Source organism: Acanthaster planci, linkage group LG16, assembly GCF_054643075.1.
Source record: "Acanthaster planci isolate LZ-2023a linkage group LG16, COTS_SCS, whole genome shotgun sequence".
In the NCBI taxonomy this organism is placed as follows: Eukaryota; Metazoa; Echinodermata; class Asteroidea; order Valvatida; family Acanthasteridae; genus Acanthaster; species Acanthaster planci.
The window spans coordinates 6,948,658-6,967,124 of NC_141792.1; the positions used below are offsets into that span (position 1 = coordinate 6,948,658).

General features: G+C 40.7%; 1 protein-coding gene across 3 annotated transcripts in view; it reads left to right on the top strand.

Annotated features, from left to right (window-relative positions):
- Nucleotides 1-2: 2 nt before the first annotated feature.
- bms1 (BMS1 ribosome biogenesis factor) overlaps nt 3-18,467 on the top strand; it is a 24,625-nt gene continuing 6,160 nt past the window's right edge. The window contains exons 1-19 of one of the 3 annotated variants that reach the window (XM_022254530.2): nt 3-123; nt 4,662-4,864; nt 6,150-6,340; nt 6,956-7,035; nt 7,564-7,752; nt 8,561-8,703; nt 9,176-9,297; nt 9,736-9,935; nt 11,141-11,392; nt 11,719-11,847; nt 12,030-12,726; nt 13,431-13,532; nt 13,762-13,934; nt 14,276-14,357; nt 14,790-15,070; nt 16,073-16,159; nt 16,886-16,987; nt 17,345-17,525; nt 18,232-18,290. In XM_022254530.2, coding sequence (XP_022110222.2) covers nt 4,695-4,864; nt 6,150-6,340; nt 6,956-7,035; nt 7,564-7,752; nt 8,561-8,703; nt 9,176-9,297; nt 9,736-9,935; nt 11,141-11,392; nt 11,719-11,847; nt 12,030-12,726; nt 13,431-13,532; nt 13,762-13,934; nt 14,276-14,357; nt 14,790-15,070; nt 16,073-16,159; nt 16,886-16,987; nt 17,345-17,525; nt 18,232-18,290 — 3,240 coding nt within the window. In that variant the 5' untranslated portion in view covers nt 3-123; nt 4,662-4,694. The remainder of the gene's footprint in view (nt 124-4,661; nt 4,865-6,149; nt 6,341-6,955; nt 7,036-7,563; nt 7,753-8,560; nt 8,704-9,175; nt 9,298-9,735; nt 9,936-11,140; nt 11,393-11,718; nt 11,848-12,029; nt 12,727-13,430; nt 13,533-13,761; nt 13,935-14,275; nt 14,358-14,789; nt 15,071-16,072; nt 16,160-16,885; nt 16,988-17,344; nt 17,526-18,231; nt 18,291-18,467) is intronic. The other 2 variants (XM_022254531.2, XM_087147493.1) reach the window with 2 other exon arrangements.

An 18,467-nucleotide genomic window follows, 5' to 3' on the forward strand; every position in this document is an offset into this window, starting at 1 on the left:
GAAAAAGACCCAGAATGCAATCTTAAGATGGCGACGTCCTGCAGGCCATGTGAGTTGAACTTGTTGAAGAGATAAAATCTATGATTTCGCTGCACGCGCACGTGAACGTGGCGGTAGAAAGTGGTAAGAAATAACAAAATTTTAAATTTTATGACGTGATCCTCAACATTGTTTTATGCCGGTGCAAGTCCATGTAGTGTAAATAATGTAACAACAACAACAGTTTTCGACGGTACGGGTTTTCGACGGTACGGGTTTTCGACGCTGGACCTTTTAAGTCACATCGTGCGATGTAAACAACTCTGTAGTCACGATGTCAAACTTGGAATCTCCAGGTTGTTTGCTGCTCCGTGTCCATCACCGAAAATGTGGAAAGTTAAGGCATGCATGGGGGCCTACCCCAGAACTGTGGGGTCCAACGTCCGCTTCGTTCCCACGTGGGAGGATACTGTGCACGATATGGGGCCGATGGATACCCCCCACATGTCCAATCCCTATACACACTCTAGACTATTGTTACCCAATAGTGACACATCCCCCTTAGACTAGAAGTCTGTAAAAATTCCTGAGATTCCGATCAAACAATGACCAACACAAAGGTGGGGGGGGGGGTTCTCTCGGCCCCATATCTTGCATCATAAAAATGAACTCACAGTTCTGGGTGTACATGTATCCCACATCAACATTATCAAAGGAACAGATAAACTCTTTTTTTACACCGGGATAAATTATGGAATTCACTGTCATCCACCTTGAAACAGTGGTGGTGAAAGGAAACCCTTATTTAAAACTAAGCTGAAAGAGTTTCTTGTATTGTAATACAACAAAATTTGTGCTGCCGAATACAGCTAGGCCTAAATAAAGATGGATATCCTACCAGATATATCTGCAGGATGGCACATATATTCTTAGTGCAATGAGCTTGAAGATGATGCTTCAAGGCCAAGTTCAATTTTATTTTTACGTGTAATGCTTGAATTTGATACTTTAGAGTAAATAATTACTGACATAAACTTACATTTCTTTTATTACATGTCACCTATTAATTACTATCTTTAATAATAATTTAATTGAAGTGCTAAGTAAAAGTTCTATGGTTGTTATTTGTTTTCTGACATAGTTGTTTTTTCGGCTTTTTTGTTGTTCAGAACAATATGTATAAAGGTCAGGGCTGAACATAATATTTTCAATTATTAGTACAAGTTGTGGCTATATGAAACATCGCGCAATTTTCTTTTGGGGGGATTTTTGCAGAGCACTGTTCTGATAGTGCATGTAGATTTGTTGTATTTTTGATGGCTTTATAATTTTTGGATGTAATTTTTTAAAATCTATTTTGCTGTACTTATTCGGGTTAATTTTCTCACCAGTTGGGACTGCAATGGAAATATGTTAATTTAACTTTTTTGCATTATGCTTATTACCGGTTTTTCCACTTTGGGGAATCATTGAGTTTGCTTTTCTTTAACTTATTTTTTGTAATAATATATTGTGGAAATAGTGAATAAATCAAATCAAATCAAAAATCAGTCACAAAGTGATAGGGACCTAGCCCTAATCCGAGCAACTTCTTGGACCCTAATGCTTGGACCCTACAAATTGCCTGTTTTAAAACATTTGGACATTGTCTGTCTGGAGAACTTAAAGCAACACATTGCAAGATGTCCCTTCAAAGAAAAGGCTGCCCCCATGAGAGGGTGATTTTGACTTTGTCCTTATAAGGAACTCAAAGACATTAGTGATGCCCGCCACCAAAACAAGAGGGTAACACCAATTATGGAGGACGTATGTTGGCTGTGTGCAGAGAGAGGAGAAGATGGAGAAGGTTTCCTCTGCATGCTATTCACACACCTGAAGGATCTAGGAGATCCTCGGAAAAAGGCCCTGAAATGCCTGTGGAAGGAGGCATTGACTTAGGTCCTCATAGTCAATGAGTGCCTTGCAATGAAGATTTGCAAAGTAAGGGCAAGTACAGGCACCAATATGGATTTTTTCAAGAAATGTGGGTTGGACAAACTGGCACACCCTTATGAAGTCTTTGAGCACGAAATAACATATTTGCTTGGCACTAGTGAGTACAAGTCAGAATTTCAAGATGCCAGTGAAAAGTGCCATCACACATCATTCAAGTTGAAAAAGAAGAAGAAATGAAGAGAAATGAAATTAACCTTAGCAAGACATCGGTAGTTTTCAAGGTTACCATTAAATGAACAAGTTAGTAAAATACTTCTACAGTATTGGTCATTTCAGCCACTTTCTCGTTTTCATTTAAATCAGACTGCCAGATGAATTGATTTCACTGAAAATAAATACAGACTTTACAGACTTTAAGGTGTGAATGTTATGGACGATCAGAAAACTGTAGTTTGCATATTGTTTCATTCATTAAAGTAACAAAATCTTGAACAGCTCTATAGTGAGGCCGTTGGTACATGTACTTGTACTTGGGTCGTTCCATGAGGTTGGGGCACAGATCATGACAGTGTCATTTGTTACATGGTTCCATAAAAATGAGTGCACAGCTATTTCCCTGCATGTGGATTCCAAATTGACATTGTTATACATCTTGCGTGAAAGAAGGCTGAATACAGAGGTGTGTGTTTTATTTCCAGAGTAAATGATCTACTGTACTCTACAGGACACCGTCACAAATTGTGCCCCAACTGCATGGAATGACCCTCTTAGCAAATAACCTTATACAAGTCACAATAAGTCGAAAAACATAAACTTGAGATACCCCGGTACCCAACAATTTCATTGTTATAAGCAGGATGTTGTATTAACAATGCTTTTATTGTTAGTGTTTAACAGTATGTGCTTAAGATAAGTTTGCTGGGATTTCAATGCGTAGTAGGAAATTATACATGCTGCCTCAGGTTGCAGGTTTTCATGTTTATTTTGCTGATGGTACATGTGCATGTACATGTGCATGTATGTCACTACATGCACATGTATCCCTTCATTTTCTTGTTTTTATTTCTGTATCTGAACAACCTGAATAATACTTGCAGTGCATAGACGAATTGTGTTAGATTAAGTGATGTACAAATATACATGTAATTGTTAGCACCAATGTCTCTTGTATTTTTCCGTGGAACCTCAGATTCGAATTTTTTCTCCTGTCAAGGGTGGTGTTAAGTTGATCAGTGTGCAAATTCAATCATTTGTAGTAAAGTGGAACTTTGTACAGGTACACATGAACTTCAAATTGCAGAGGATAACTTTTTTGATGTGTTTGCTTCACAATCAAATGTAAGATTCCATATATTCTAACTGTGTTGCAGACTTTATGCGCACATGTAGTCATTGTCAAAGGGCACTTTACAGCCATACTTTAACATTGTCTTCCCATGGCCACGTCTGAATCGCTTAGGTGCTGTAGCCATATTTATTTGGCAATGCTTTTGTTTTTCTTAGTTTTTCCCCAAGTTTTGTTTGAGCCTTACTGGTATATTGAATTATTCATAGCAGTTCATTACACCACTCTGCCTAGAATTGAAACACAAATAGCATCCCAATCTCAAAGGCCGAAAATTTCTGTGTCAAATACCACATTTAGGTGGATGTAACATACCTTCAAGACACTCTAATAGAACGTTTTTTATAACATCTACCCACAATTAGATATTTTTTTAGCATTCTTCCTGTGAATTTCCCGTTTTTGGGGAGAGATGGGCCAGATTGATAGTATTAAGTGGGTAGAGACATACATCATGACCGTATCAACAAATTGAAAATGGCTCACATTTTTCGGTTACCTGCGCTCATCGCAAGGTCTTGGCTATTGCCCTAGACTACAGAAGAATATTTGTGAGTGCTTAACTCAAAGCATCTTAAAAAATGTTGAACGTGATGTTGACTGATGTATCAGCTTGAAAACGTCGTTCGTGATCTTGAAGCATGTTGACAGGTCGGGTTATTCACATAACTTCCGCCAATCATCACCCAAGTGATATGAATTATGCATATCCTACCATTCTTTCCACAGTCTGTTGCCGCCCATGGTCAAACAAAAATATCCAAAACCTTCCTGTGTGACTTGAGTCGCGGATCGCAGAATAACTATGGAAGGTCTTGGAACCAAGACTAATCTGTGGCTTGAAATCACACATACAGTGTAGTGCAACTTGACATGTACTTGGAGAAAAAGAGTTTGTGACTTGACTTGACCTGTGATCAAATGAGTTGTGGCTTGACTTGAAATGTGATCAAATGAGTTGTGGCTTGACTTGACCTGCGATCAAATGAGTTGTGACTTGACTTGACCTGTGATCACATGAGTTGTGGTTTGACTTGTGCTTGGAACAAATGACTTCTGACTTGACTTGTGCTTGGACCAAATGACTTCTGACTTGACTTGTGCTTGGACCAAATGACTTCTGACTTGACTTGTGCTTGGACCAAATGACTTCTGACTTGACTTAGACTTGCAAAAGTTGACTTGTGACTTGACTTGGACTTACAAAAGTTGACTTATTACCACCTCTGCCTCTTTGTATTGTTAAACCACTTCAACACTTTGCCCCATTCTTCAAGCTTTTTAAAAACATGTACAACTTGGATTTTTTACCAAAATTTGAGTGAAATTGTGGTTCATGTCTTGTGCAAAGGTATTTCTGTGCAGTATCAAAAGTCAAATCTTTCTCAACCATTCATGTTAGTTTTGAAGGAATATTCTACACCGACCTCAAGCCATGGATTCAGAGAAAGCAGAGCACAAGCCTCATCGTAAAGTTCACTCTGGCCCCAAGGCAAAGAAGAAGAAGGAAAAGAACAAACATGAACAGGACCAGACTGCTCGAGAGAGGAACCCACGGGCATTTGCCATCAACTCAGTCAACAAGACGGCCAGAAGTGTTCGAAGGTAAAACTTGGTTCTCTCGTCAGTCTTTCCAAGGTTGCCTGCAGCATCGAGCAGTGTGGTTGACCTGGCAACAAATCTCTCAGCAAGCATGCTAATACTGTACCCATGCATCATCCGTTTCCATGTACATATATATTGATTGATACGGTTGTTTAGTGAACTCCATTTAATCTTGCCTGTGTCTCAAGGCATGGATTTTGGTCTGCACTTATGAAAAATTGAGTGTCTTAATTTTGTTGTAAAACAGAATTCAAATGTTTGAATGTTCATACTTTGTACATGTACATGCCCAAAATGGTTTACAGAGAATATCGAAGAGATGCTCAAACAGCTGTATGGCTAAAATCGTGACTGTCAGGACATCTGTTGCCAGAAAACTTCTCAGATACCAGCAGTTCAGTGTCTTGGATCCTCAACACAGACTCGCTCACACATGTATTTGGTTTGTGAAAAATATTGGGGAAATCAAGCTCTGAAAAAAATGGAAGGGGTTGGATTGTCCTGAAGCCATCAGTGTATCGGTAGTCTTGCAAAACTAGTTGTCAGATTTAAGTACATGAACCAGTATATGGCCAATGAAAGCTGAAGACCAACACATCTTTATGGCCTGTACACATACCATGCTGGCAGAGTTTTGCTCCTGTACAATGTAAGGCAAATAACACTGGTCAAAATACACGTATCTCATGTTAACCGAATAAAAGATGTACTTTGTGTACCTACATGTATGACATGAGAAGTATACATGTATCCGGAACAAAAGAGTGCACGCTTTTTTGGGTACTCACTGCATAGGCGCGCATTTACATGTATAATAGAGATCAATGGCGTGTTTGTCACGTAGCACGCTGAGTACGTGTAACAAATTCCTTAATGTATGGTCTTTGCGTACAGGCAGAACATGTGCAAGAATCCGCTTGGAAAACTTACAAATGTGTTTGTTTTTGGGGGTGCACTTCAACTCAGGGCAGATTGGTTCATTGTACAACCAACAGTGTCCATAAAGATGAAAAAGAAAACTTGTTTACTTTCTTAATAATTAAAACAAGCTTTCAGTTAAAATTGATCTTGAATGGTTCATATGGATGTCTATCATAGTGGACAATGGTATACCGTACTTTCAAATGCTTGGGGGCGGCAAACATATCGGTCCTTTTTACCAGTTCTGAGCATGTGTGCATTGTTCTGAGCACTCGCAGTAGTGTTAAAAAGGACCGGTATGTCTGTTGCCACCAGCTTCTCAAAGTTCTCCAATTGTTAACAATACTGTCATTGGTTGTGATAGGACCTTAGATATCAAGACCAAGAAGCACCATATTCCGGTGGTAGACAGGACTCCCTTAGAGCCACCGCCTATTGTCATTGCCGTCGTGGGTCCGCCTAAGGTTGGCAAGAGTACCTTGATCCGATGCCTTGTCAAGAACTTTACCAAGCAGAATCTTGCATCTGTGCAAGGACCAGTTACTGTGGTCTCAGGTGAGAAGTAGCTTCATTTGCAAAGATGATTTCTCATTGTATGTGTAGTTTATGCCTCACCTTAATTTGAACGAAATGAGAGAAAAAAAAAACAAGATTGATGTAAAAGCCAGAGGTGTGGTTGATGAAGACTGATTCATGAAAAGAGGGAGCTTTGGCAAGTTGTCAAGTTCCTGCCAGGTACTTCCTTAACAATACTCTCCCTCCTGTGCTAAAAAAAATATCAGTGAAAGAAAACGTAAGACTTTAAACAAAATTCAACATGTGAAGTTACCAAGCTGTCTGATCCCATTGCCTCTTTATGTCAAAGTTGCATCACAACACGGTACACACCCATGAAAGTTGGAATCGTGATCCTAGGGTGGCCTGTCTGTACTCTATTTATAATTACATTGGACTTTACAGCATGTACGTAGATTAAACTTCAAAAAGAAATTGTATCCATCGACACAAAGGGTTGTCACTGTATGCAAGAGCTTTTACCCCAAGCCAGTAATAGTGTGAGTTTTAAAGAGGTATTTATTCTGACAAAGCCATACCAAGGCATGCAAGACCAAGGCAAAAGTGGTTGATCCTAACAAGGTCGTGACCTGCTTATTTTGTTATTCTCCCCAGGAAAGAAGAGGCGACTGACCTTCATTGAGTGCAACAATGACATCAGCTGCATGATAGACCTAGCAAAGGTTGCTGATCTAGTAAGCGAATCTTTTTCCACATACACACATGTACACTTGAATTTTCTAAGTGCTTGCACATGTACAAATGTTTCTGTTTTAAATTACATTGTACATGTGGTTCTCCTGGACCCATACCGCATTGGTTTTTACAGAAGCTATGTCAACCTAGCCCTGAACTGAGGTCGGGTTTTGTGGAAGGGGGAGTTTTTGTTTCTTTTGAAGTGTCTCAAAGTCCCAAAACACCCAGTCTGTACTTGTTTGTGTATATGATTCTCATTGATTGGTTGCCTACAAAGAGCAAATCAAAAGTTACGTTGTAACTTTTATTCTTATTAATTTTCTCCATGTTAACTTCTGTTTATATGAGGGAAAGAAGTAAGTAAATGTACCTGATCCCATTAAAACCCATAAAAGCAACCCCTGGAATTCCCTGTCATTCCAGCAAAATCCAATTGTTGGATCAGTAGTACGTTTTACTCTTGGGCTGACCCCCAGCTGACATGCACACACAACTCATTGTACATATTTTTGTCTGCATCTGTGCAGGTCCTACTGCTGGTGGATGCCAGTTTTGGCTTTGAGATGGAGACGTTTGAGTTTTTGAACATTGTCCAGGTGCATGGATTCCCCCGCATCATGGGCGTCTTGACCCACTTGGACCTGATGAAGAACAACAAGGCACTTCAGAAAACCAAGAAACGCCTCAAACACAGATTCTGGACAGAGATCTATCAGGTTGAATAATCTCACTGACGTATTCATGTCCCATTTTAATACCATTTTTGTGAAAATTTGACTCACTGTGACAGCAAAAGTTGTTTCTGTTTACCGTACTCAGTGAGATATGCACACATGTATGCTATTGGAGGCATGCCATGTGAGCTCAAGAGTGTTTACGCAGTTTCGTTGAATCTTTCAAGAAAAGATGCCAGGATAAACTTGAAACATCAAGTTCACACTCTCACCGATTCTTCTCAGAACCACCACTCTTGTAGAAGAGATTGAATCCACACGGTGTACCCAGAAACCTTCTCTCAATCAAGATTTCTTAAAATGCATTTTTAGCAGTAGTCCAATCTATTGCAAGTCCTTATACAAGTTCAGTCAACAGTCCCTTCACAAGGCTAGACACGAGTGTCGGGTGAGCAATGACAAAGGAATGCTTTCATCACAGTTCATTTGAATGGTTTGTGTCTTGGCTTTCCCTGCAAGGAGGTGTGACAAATTCGACTACAACACTTGTATTTTGATTTCATTAAAGTCAACTGAGACCCCATCTGACAAATGTCCCCTTTAGATTTCTTGCTTTCACGGTTGTTGAACAAGAAATGGCTCGCTAATGCTAGCCCACAGCGGGTGAAAAGACATGTTAAAATTGAAGGATTGTTACAGTTGCTAAGTCTTCCAAGGGGTCACCATCCGGATCTGATCCTCCTAAAAGTATGAAAATCGTGTTCTTTATGCGATCAAACTGTGAGATGCATAGACTGCATGCCCTCTTCACTATTAAATACACCCACCTCTCTATTTGTGTCTCTTGTAGGGTGCCAAGCTCTTCTACTTGTCTGGCATGGTCCATGGAGACTACCAGAACCGAGAGATTCTGAACCTTGGCCGGTTCATTTCAGTTATGAAGTTCCGTCCACTTGTCTGGCGCACCACCCATCCCTATGTCTTAGCAGATAGGTGTGTTTTTCAGAATAGTATTTGACAAAACAGACTCGTGGAGTGTTCTTGTGTGACTATCAAATTAGTTCTTCTTTGCCGTTACTCTGACACAGCTGATTTTGTTTATCTACTGAGCAGTCCCGAAGGCTTGTCATGTTATTTAGTGTCCAGAATCAAACACACTCATGCAGTCTGCAGAGACCAATTAGAAATTTAACTCTTTGTTATCGTCAGATAGGTTAACTGCTCAAAAGGGTCATTCCTTTGTAAGGCCATGTTCGAATTGTCTCAGGTTTGAAATGAAACATGGCATTGTGGATTGTGGCTAGAGCCGCTGTCATAGACTCCTGTGTTATTTCCAGCCACGGCCGAGTCAATTGGGCACAGCCTACGTTGATAGTTTTCTCTGCTCATTCATTGAGTTTTAGGCCCATTGCTGTAATCATAGAGTAATTTCAAAATTTGTATTCTGGTTTGTCACCCTCATCAGAATGGAAGATCTTACTGATCCTGAGCTGTGTCGGCAGAACTCCAAGTGTGACCGAACGGTCAGTTTGTATGGCTACATGCGTGGGACACCAATGAAAAGGGGTTGCAGCATACACATACCAGGTACGGAATCTCCAGTCTCTACCCATCTGATGAATGTTCTTTACTGTCCCAGTTTTTGGGGAGTGAGGTCAGTTGCCCTGCAGTAAAGCCAGCTGGGTTTTTCTTCGAGGACTGGCCATCTTGAATCTGAACATGTGAATGTCAGCCAGTTCGATGCATGCTCAGTGTGCATGAATCAGTTCACTGATTGCCAAACTCACGTGCATATTGAACCTTATTGGAATACTGACTCATTGCAGGATTCCAGTCATTTGGTATTGCTTGATGTGTAATAGAAAAATCCCTCAGTCCATTTCTGATCATGTAAATTGTGTTACACCAGCTCCATTTTGATAGATTCAGCTTTGGTTCGCAAAGAAATCACTTAGGGAGGAAGAACCAAAGCATCCAGCTACGAAAAGGAATCACGTCAGATTTCATTTCCTTCTAATTTCTCAGGCTGCGGTGACTTTGCAACCAAAGACATCTCCTTCCTCCCTGACCCCTGCCCGCTTCCAGACAAGGAGAAGAAACGCTCCCTCAACGAGAAGGAACGCTTGATCTATGCACCAATGTCTGGCGTCGGAGGCATCATCTACGACAAAGATGTTGTATACATCGACTTGGGCAGTAATCGTCCCCATAGTGCAACCACTCAAGTAGGTCTTTTTTTTTTGCTAGGCTGTTTGGTATGGTACTTTAGGCTCATATCTGATGATAGGAAAATAACAGTGCTTAATTTAGCAGCCATTTCCACTTGTTGTAGACAACGTCAGCTCTGAAGGGTCTAGACAACCCACTGAGTCCGCTAAGAGAACCAGGGGTTGCCATTGAAGAGATTAAATTTTTGAATTGCACAAATTCCAAGAGTTTGGCATTTGCAATGTTCGTATGTAGAATCATCGTCGAATGTCCCTAGACCAAAAATTTGAAGAGAGCCTCAAATCATGAGATACTAACAATTCAATATGTAGTAGGTCCTGGAGTGAACTGAAGAAGTGCTGAGTAGCCTGACATAGAAAGTCAAGATAGGCTGATTCCGCCGTATTCCAAGACGTCTGCAAGCTTTGCTTGGTCTTCTGTCATTATCTCTGATCTCATATACGATTTATAGACTTTCAGTGTTTCGACCGAGTGAAAAGACTCCCAGCTTTGACTGCATGTCCCATTCATAAAAAGTTGACCTAGAATCTCCAAGGTCAGGGGCTTCATGCCAATTTGAAGCCTGAGACAGAGTTCGTGTCAAGACCCCAGGAATTGAGAGCAGGATTTCAAACTAAAGGAAGATCTGAGAACATTTAACTTGGTGGCTCGTGTATGCTTTGCCATCTGATAACATTAACCCACATCTCACCAGAGGAGGTGTAAACCCACGTTAACGATTTTCCTTGACAGCAGTACAGATTGCCTTTGAATGGGATTTGCCAGTGTACATAGGCAGCAGTGGGTGATGTGCACGCATGTTATCTGCTTTGATGGTTCCAATTGGTTGTGCTGACACACGTGGCAGGTCTGGAGAGGTTGACTGAATGTGTGTACGAGTTGTTGACTTGGCCAGTGCACTCTGCCTTTTGTCATCAGTGTGCTCAAAATATTGAGTGACACATAGAATTATTGTCCAAATATTGTGATGGCTCTAAGGGTTAGTATTTGAGGTATTTGACCTGAATTTGAAATTTGACTGATGCAAATCAAGTTTCTGGATTGAAAGTTATTTAACATCAGGGGCTGGTGTTGTGAAATGATGTTCATATAAAACGCTTAAACAAGTTCTATCATCGACAGTACTGCTTCACATTTTGTCTGTTGTATAGGTAGGGAACCTGATGTAAATGAAATTCTTAATGTACATTCATATCACCAGGAGGAGGATAAACCAGCCAATGAGCTTGTGTCAAGCCTCATCAGCACCCAACATACTCTGGATACCAAGATGGCCGCCAGCAAGTTGGCATTATTCCGGGGATCAGAACCCATGACGTCAGATGAGGTTACTAGTGATTCCCGCTTTGTTGCTGTGCCAACAGAGGATGTCATAGCAATTGAGGACGGCCGCACCAGGAGGCGGGCTGTGTTTGAAGAGGAAAGTGATGAGGAAGAGGACAGTGGAGAAGAGGTACCACAAAGCAAATTTTTTGTGTAATAGCTTGCCTTTTAAATGGCGATTAGCAAGTCCTTTGGTGTTGTTAGTTTTCACACAGAAATAGCACCCTTTCAGCAGTTATGGAATGGATATTACCGAGTCCAGTATACATGTTCTTGACGCAATTCTATTCATGTGGAAGTTCTGGTTTACATATGACATAACTAGCTAATCACAAATTGAATAAATGAAGCACTCCTTTCAACAAATGTGTCATTGACCATTCAAAAATCATAATTGACTGAGTTACCTTAGGTTTGAAAATACAATTTTCTCTCCACTGATGGTTTATTTTCAAGGATTACGACGAAGAAGAAAGTGGAATTGAGGAAGATGAATATGCTGATGACGATGACATTGGAGATGCTCATCATTTGTATGATTCCAAACAGAGTTCACAAGAACCAAGAAAGAAGAAGTTCAGACAAGTACGTAATCATGCTGCCTTTTCCAAAGAAGAATTCTTAGAAAATGATTCTTGGCAAGTGATCATTGTATACAGGTATTAAAAGGCAAATTTTCCCTTACAGAACAAATCATAAAAGAAGATTCTCTTAATACGTGTACACGGAGTACCTTCTGTGATGTTGGGTTTGCGTTCATTTCTTAGGATTTTGAGGATGTTGCCTTTGCTGATAGTGAAGATGAGCTTGAACTGCCTCGAGATGTGCTACCAAGGAGCAGTGAGGCCTCGTCCAGGAGAGCCCCTAGATTGGACGTCTCATCGCAAAAAGGGATGAAGAATGCAAAGAAGGAAGATAGGAGAACAGCAGAGATGAGACAGGAAGGCAGAAAGGAAGAAGATGAAGATGATGATGAAGACGATGATTCAGGAGATGATAACGAAGACAGCATGGACGACGAAAGTGACAATCAAAGTGAAGATGATGACAAAAAAGCAGAAGACGATGTTAGTGATCAAGATGACATTGACTCAGACATACAACTTTTCAGAACTAGCATCAAGTGCAGCTCCACCATCAATTCCCAAACCACCAAGACAGAAAAAAACAAACTCTCTCCAGAATCTCATGACAAGAAGGAGAGAACTAAACGGTCAGAAGTTCGGAAGTACAAAATCAAAGATGACCGCCCAGATGGTGAAACTGTAATGAAAGCAAAACAGAAAGGAGATGCTCCATCAGAAGTAATGAGTGATCAAGATGAAGAGGAAGATGATAATGATGGAGATGGCATTGACGAGGAATATGATGAGGACGACCATGAGGAGAATTATGGAGGACAAGAGGAGGCTAGTGATGGCCAAGCTAGTGCCGAGGAAGGAGAGGAGTCCATGTTTGGGTCTGGTGAGAGCCAAACTCAACTGAATTTCATATAAATGTTTTGTTGGTTTTTACAAACACTGATACTTGATACTCTTGTTGGCTTTGTATGGGCCTTAATGGCAGGGTGGTAGCCGAGGCTGTCACAAGTCCTTTCACAAGCCCAGTCATAGGCCAAATCACAATAGTCAGTTGAACTATAACAAAACAATGCTTTTGTCTGAGTTCATTTGAGCAGCTTGTGAATTGGCTTAAGAGGGGATGGCTTGCGATGGGCTTGCAGGGGTAGACCTGACTGCATGGGTACTTACTCAGTTCACCACAGAGGATGTGTAAACATGACCAGGAAGTCTGCATGTACATTCAAAAGAGATGCTAATGGGTTAAAAAGGCCAACCGTTCCTTGAACTTCCAACTGTGGATGTCAACATGCTTCTGATCTCTCATTTCTTTTGTACGTACATATCTGATAAGTCTCTAGAGACGTGGCTTGTCTTGTACATTGCAGCAAATGTTGGTCTGTGGTGGTGCCTTGGAGCATTGCTAGTTATGAGGTTTCAATGATAAATATAATATTTGTGTCGTTTAGCTGTATTTGAAAAGTCAGCCGATGTATCTTAACTTTTTCAGATTTTCAGCCGTCCTCCAATATTTGGAGGATTGAATGCTGTTGGGGTTAACAGTGTCTGTGCAGAGTCCATAGCATAGACCTTACATTTGTTATTCAGGTCATCTGAAGTGGAAGGAGAACTTACTTCAGAAGGCATCGCAGTCATTTTTGAGACAGCAGAACAGCACACCCAACCTTCGCAAGCTTGTCTATGGAAGTGGTATGTCATGTAGGCAATCTTACTTGTATGTTTAGGATCATAATTTTTAGAATTTGAGATGCCATTTGAAAAGTCTTCCGATTGGCCAGGTATGAAGTCAAGGAAAAGCTTTCTAATGGTGTGCATGACTGTATCAATAAAGTGCAAGTCTTTAGAATGGCAGCTTTTGCGTTTGTACATCAATTCAATAAAGAACTGCAAGGGATACTTTATTGTCAAACTGTTACAGGCGTTAGCCAGGATGATGAGGGTGATGAAGGTGATGAGGATGATAATTTGGGAGGTCTCTTCAAGGTGAGCAGGCCGGACAAGGACTCCAAGAGCAAAAAGAGACGAGAGATGAACAACCAAGACTGCTCTGCATTCCCAGTGGAACACGTCCGAGACTGGACCATTGAAGAGGTAGGGACAAGACTTGGAAGTACAATACGCACGGAACATTGTGGACAAAGTGGAGTCAGCTGGAGAGAATATCACCAGCAAGGACTTCACGGACAGGTTTTGGTGGTGTTTCAAAGGTTGAATATGCAAACAGAAAACCTGGACAAAGATGGGAATGCACAAAAGGTTTGAAGTCAAATTATACAATTTCTGCTACCGAGTCCAAGAGCCAGAGGGTTGCCCAAGATGACTTGCAAAATACAAATGTTACTTTGTGATACAAGCATCACATTCCAGAACGTCCTGAAAAATGTCCATGTAAACATCTGTATTGTAGATGTGGTTCTACTTTTCTTCACCAGGTTAAGGAGCTTATCCGTGACTGTTTTGTGACTGGACAGTGGGAGAAGGAAGAAGACGCGAAAATGCTTCTGGATCAAGACGGTATATACTCAGATACTCCTGAAGCCGCTGGAATTCAGTAAACTCCAGTGCTGTGTACCAAACCCAATGGCCCAATCTTTCTTCCACTACCCTCCTTATGCCGGCCAGTTTAACTTGCATGCAAGTTTTGAAAGTGATTTGGTGGATGTTTAGTCGGAGAGCAGGAGAAGAGGACATGAAGCCTCACTTGTCAGGCTGTAACAGTCTTGAATCTAACAAGTTATGGCAGAACCTGAGTGCAGATTGTGATGGGTAGCAAGATAACATAGGGAAGAACTGAAGAGATTTTGTCTGAAACGATTTATTTCGATCATGTTAGAAAAGTTTGGGCAATGTTTTCTTGTGTAATTTCTCAGACTGTTTGGTTTTGTGGCGGCCTTGAAATGTCAGAGGACTATGTAGAAAAAGCTCTCTCCATTTGTTCATTATCAGATGAACTCTACGGTGACTTTGAAGACTTGGAAACCGGTGAGGTTCACCAAGGCAGCACACACCAGGCAGAAGCAGACTCTGGGGATGGAAGCCATGACGATAGTGAGGATGACGACCAAGTCACAAAGGTGAAGGCCGAGGAAGAGAGAGAGAAGAGTGAGCGGGAGCAACGCCTGGAGAAGAAGAGGAAACTAAAGCAAGCATTTGACCTGGACTATGACGGAAAGGGGGATGGGGACTACTTTGATGACCTCAAGGCCCAAATGGCGGACCAGGCACAGGTAGAATATTAAAGGGGTCCATATACACATATTGACTGGCAACGAGGACAATAGTACACTTATATATTGACTGACAGGGCAGTAGATCACTTCTGCATGCTCTCGTATGGGGTCAAGAATGACTATAAGAAGGCACTGTGATTACTCAAAGGACTGAGGCAACCTACCGGTAGCAAGCGTTACTGTACAAAATGAGGCCAGTTGGTTTGTGTTTCATAAACGTATCACTCCAGATATTGTCATCTGGGTTTCTGAAGCCCTAACCAGCCGAAAGATATTACTGATATGACAAAGCACTCTCGGAAGGGTTGTAGTCAAGTACTTTGCAAGTCTGTTTACGACCTAATTTTGACCTGATTGTGCTGAAAGCAAAAGAAACATTGACAGTTGACTAACAGGAGTAACAAAACTTGGGACTTCAGATACATGAAATACTTTTTAATCAAACTTTTGGAAAAAGGGCTTGAAAATACTTTGGAAAAAAAGTCCATGAGTACTTTCCAAAAACCTTTCTTAAAAACTCAGTTCATTTTAGATTCAATTTGTCCGAGGTCTTCAATTTCATTTGGAATTTGCATCTGTATTATACAGCATTGCTCCTGCCAAACCATCTTTAATAATATCCAAGAATAAACTTGGTACTTGGGAAGGACTCTACTACAACTCTGCCAGCCAGGTGTGATGATCAAGAAATAGTTCTCATTGTACAGCTCTCGGGACTTGTTCATGTGCCATGCAAATTATCCCATGCTAGCGCAAACCCTCAGGCTGTTATTTTTTTATAGTGAACTTTGCCAATGTGCTGAAATCCAGAAGTGGGATAACACACGTTTACCTGTTTTACAGTGTTTCTGGAATAGTTGATAAAAGATGCATAGGCTGTTTCTGGTATTTTTTGTCTTATTCTGCACTTGTGAGGTTGGAATGACACTGGACGTGTTATGACTCGCACCCCAAGCAGTTATGATGCAGTCGAAGCATTTTGCTTCTTTTTTTTTTTAGCTGAACCGGGCCGAGTTTGAAGATCTTGATGATGAACTCAGGACGCAATATGAGGGTTTCAGACCAGGACTGTATGTGAGGGTTGAGGTATGAATTTTTGATCAAACTTCTGCTTTCCATGTTTCTCTGTGGTCTTTTGAGCAACTTGTCTTTTTTGGTATTGTGTTGTTGAATGACGTGGATGGTTAAAGAAGTGAAATATTAAAACAGAACAATACAGCACCATTGACTTGTTCCAAAGAAACCCAATGTGCGAACTTCATTATGCACGAGCAGTCTTGGCCATTACTTCAGAGCAACTTGGTCCTTTATTTAAAATTCAAGTGGTATTCAATGTTTCTTCAATTATCTGCTAAACTCTACTTTTCTGCCAAATTTGCTAGTTGTATAAACTTGGTAGAAATGACTCATCTTGCTGAAAAATGGTTCTTGAAAACGAGTCGTAAGGCCACTTTTTTAGTAATTTGTTTTAGTTTGTATGAGAAACAGCAAACTAAGCTGTTTGTTTTGATGTATCACTCAGTCTGGCATCCTGATGAAAATGAACATTTCATGGCTTAAAATTGTTGAGGGCTCCTGTTGATACCCATTGTGTGAGGTTATTTAAAAGACCCTTTCACCTGTGCAACTTTTGACCCTTTTATTACGTTGGGACATATTGGAATTATCTGCAGGTATAAACATAACACATTCTAAATCACTGTTTAAGTGAAAGGTTTGAAAGCACCAAAAACTTTAAATTTAGTCGCACACCAATTGTTAAATGTTAGCCAAAAGACCCTAAATGTGAATCATACTTTGTGTCGTGTCTAGGTCACTGGTGTTCCCTGTGAATTTGTAACCAACTTTAACCCAACGTACCCCGTCATTCTCGGTGGCCTATTGAGCAGTGAGGACAGCATTGGCTATGTTCAGGTGAGATGAAACTAGGCTTTCTGGTGGGGTCAAAGTTGCAGCAGGTTGACATGTGGGCAGGGTTGGGGTCTGCTCCATCCCCTTAGAAAAAAGTCAATCGGGTGTTTTGTGGGCCACAGTGGTATATTCGTAGGCCCTCCATATTTTTGTAGGCCCCAAGTTTTGTTGGCTCTTAGAACAGTGCCTACTGTACCTAGATTGGATAATCCAGCCCCGGTGTCGGAGCAAGTTGATTCAGAAACAGCCAGACTTTGTGATACTATGTAACTCTGGGACACATTGTCCAATTTTTTTGATGGGAGTTATCACCTTTTAATCCTATATCCTTTGCCCCTTGACCTTCATCTCACTTTGCAGATGAGGCTCAAGAAACACAGGTGGCATAGTCGCATCCTCAAGACCCGAGACCCTCTCATCTTCTCGGTGGGCTGGCGTAGATTCCAGACTATCCCACTGTACTGCATGCAGGATCACAACATGAGGACCAGACTACTCAAATATACACCTGCACATCTGCATTGCACCGCCTGCATATGGGGTGAGGTTGTCAAGATTATAGACAAAAACAGTATTTGAATATTTCCAAATAGGTCACTTGGGAGACATTTTGTGGTAAATTTTTCAACATTAGGGAGACATCGGTCATTAGGGAGACATTTCAATGTCTCCCTAATGCTCCAACTACCAAAAGGAGGAAAATTTTTACTGTCCACATTTTGAGAGATGATAGATTAGGGTCTGAAAGGAAAACATACAAAGTTTGGTTAAGATCGGATTAGGAAATATTGAATTATGGGACGTTACAGTTTGAAAAATTTTGCGCACGTTCCTATGGGAATGTCTCCCAAGTGACCAAGTGTAATAAGAATGGAAATTATCTTCTAGTTGATAGCTTTCATTCGTTTGAACTTTAAGGTGTTTTTCCAAGTAGTGATGTGAAATGCTGTTTCATTTTATAATGTTTCTACTTTCTACACAACATCTTTACTTTGTTTAACATCATGACCTTTGTAATTAGGACATTGAACCAAAGTTTTTGTTGCTGATATGTTTTTGGTGAAATGTACATTCACAGAAGGTCTCACGGTCCTATTTCTTCCTGATTAGTAGAGGTTACGTTGGACTGATGACCTGGGATAATGCTTAGGTTAATGGTCTTCACTAAAATATAATGAAGAAACTTGTTTCAGTTAACAAAACTTGACGTTGGAATTTCGCGTTCCTATTCCTGTGTTTTATTTCAGGTCCCATAACTCCTCAAGGGACAGGGGTTCTGGCAGTGCAGTCGGTAGCTGGCAGAAATGTATGACCTTTTTCATCATAGCAAGATGATGTTAAATTCTTAGCACAGCACCTGCATGTTTTTACCCTTTGCGTTTCATACCCAGGGCACCTTCTATCAAATATTTCTGTCTTTCAAATTGACCATTTTGATTCCTTTACCAAACTCTTTAAAGTATTCATTACAAGAAAAAAGAAA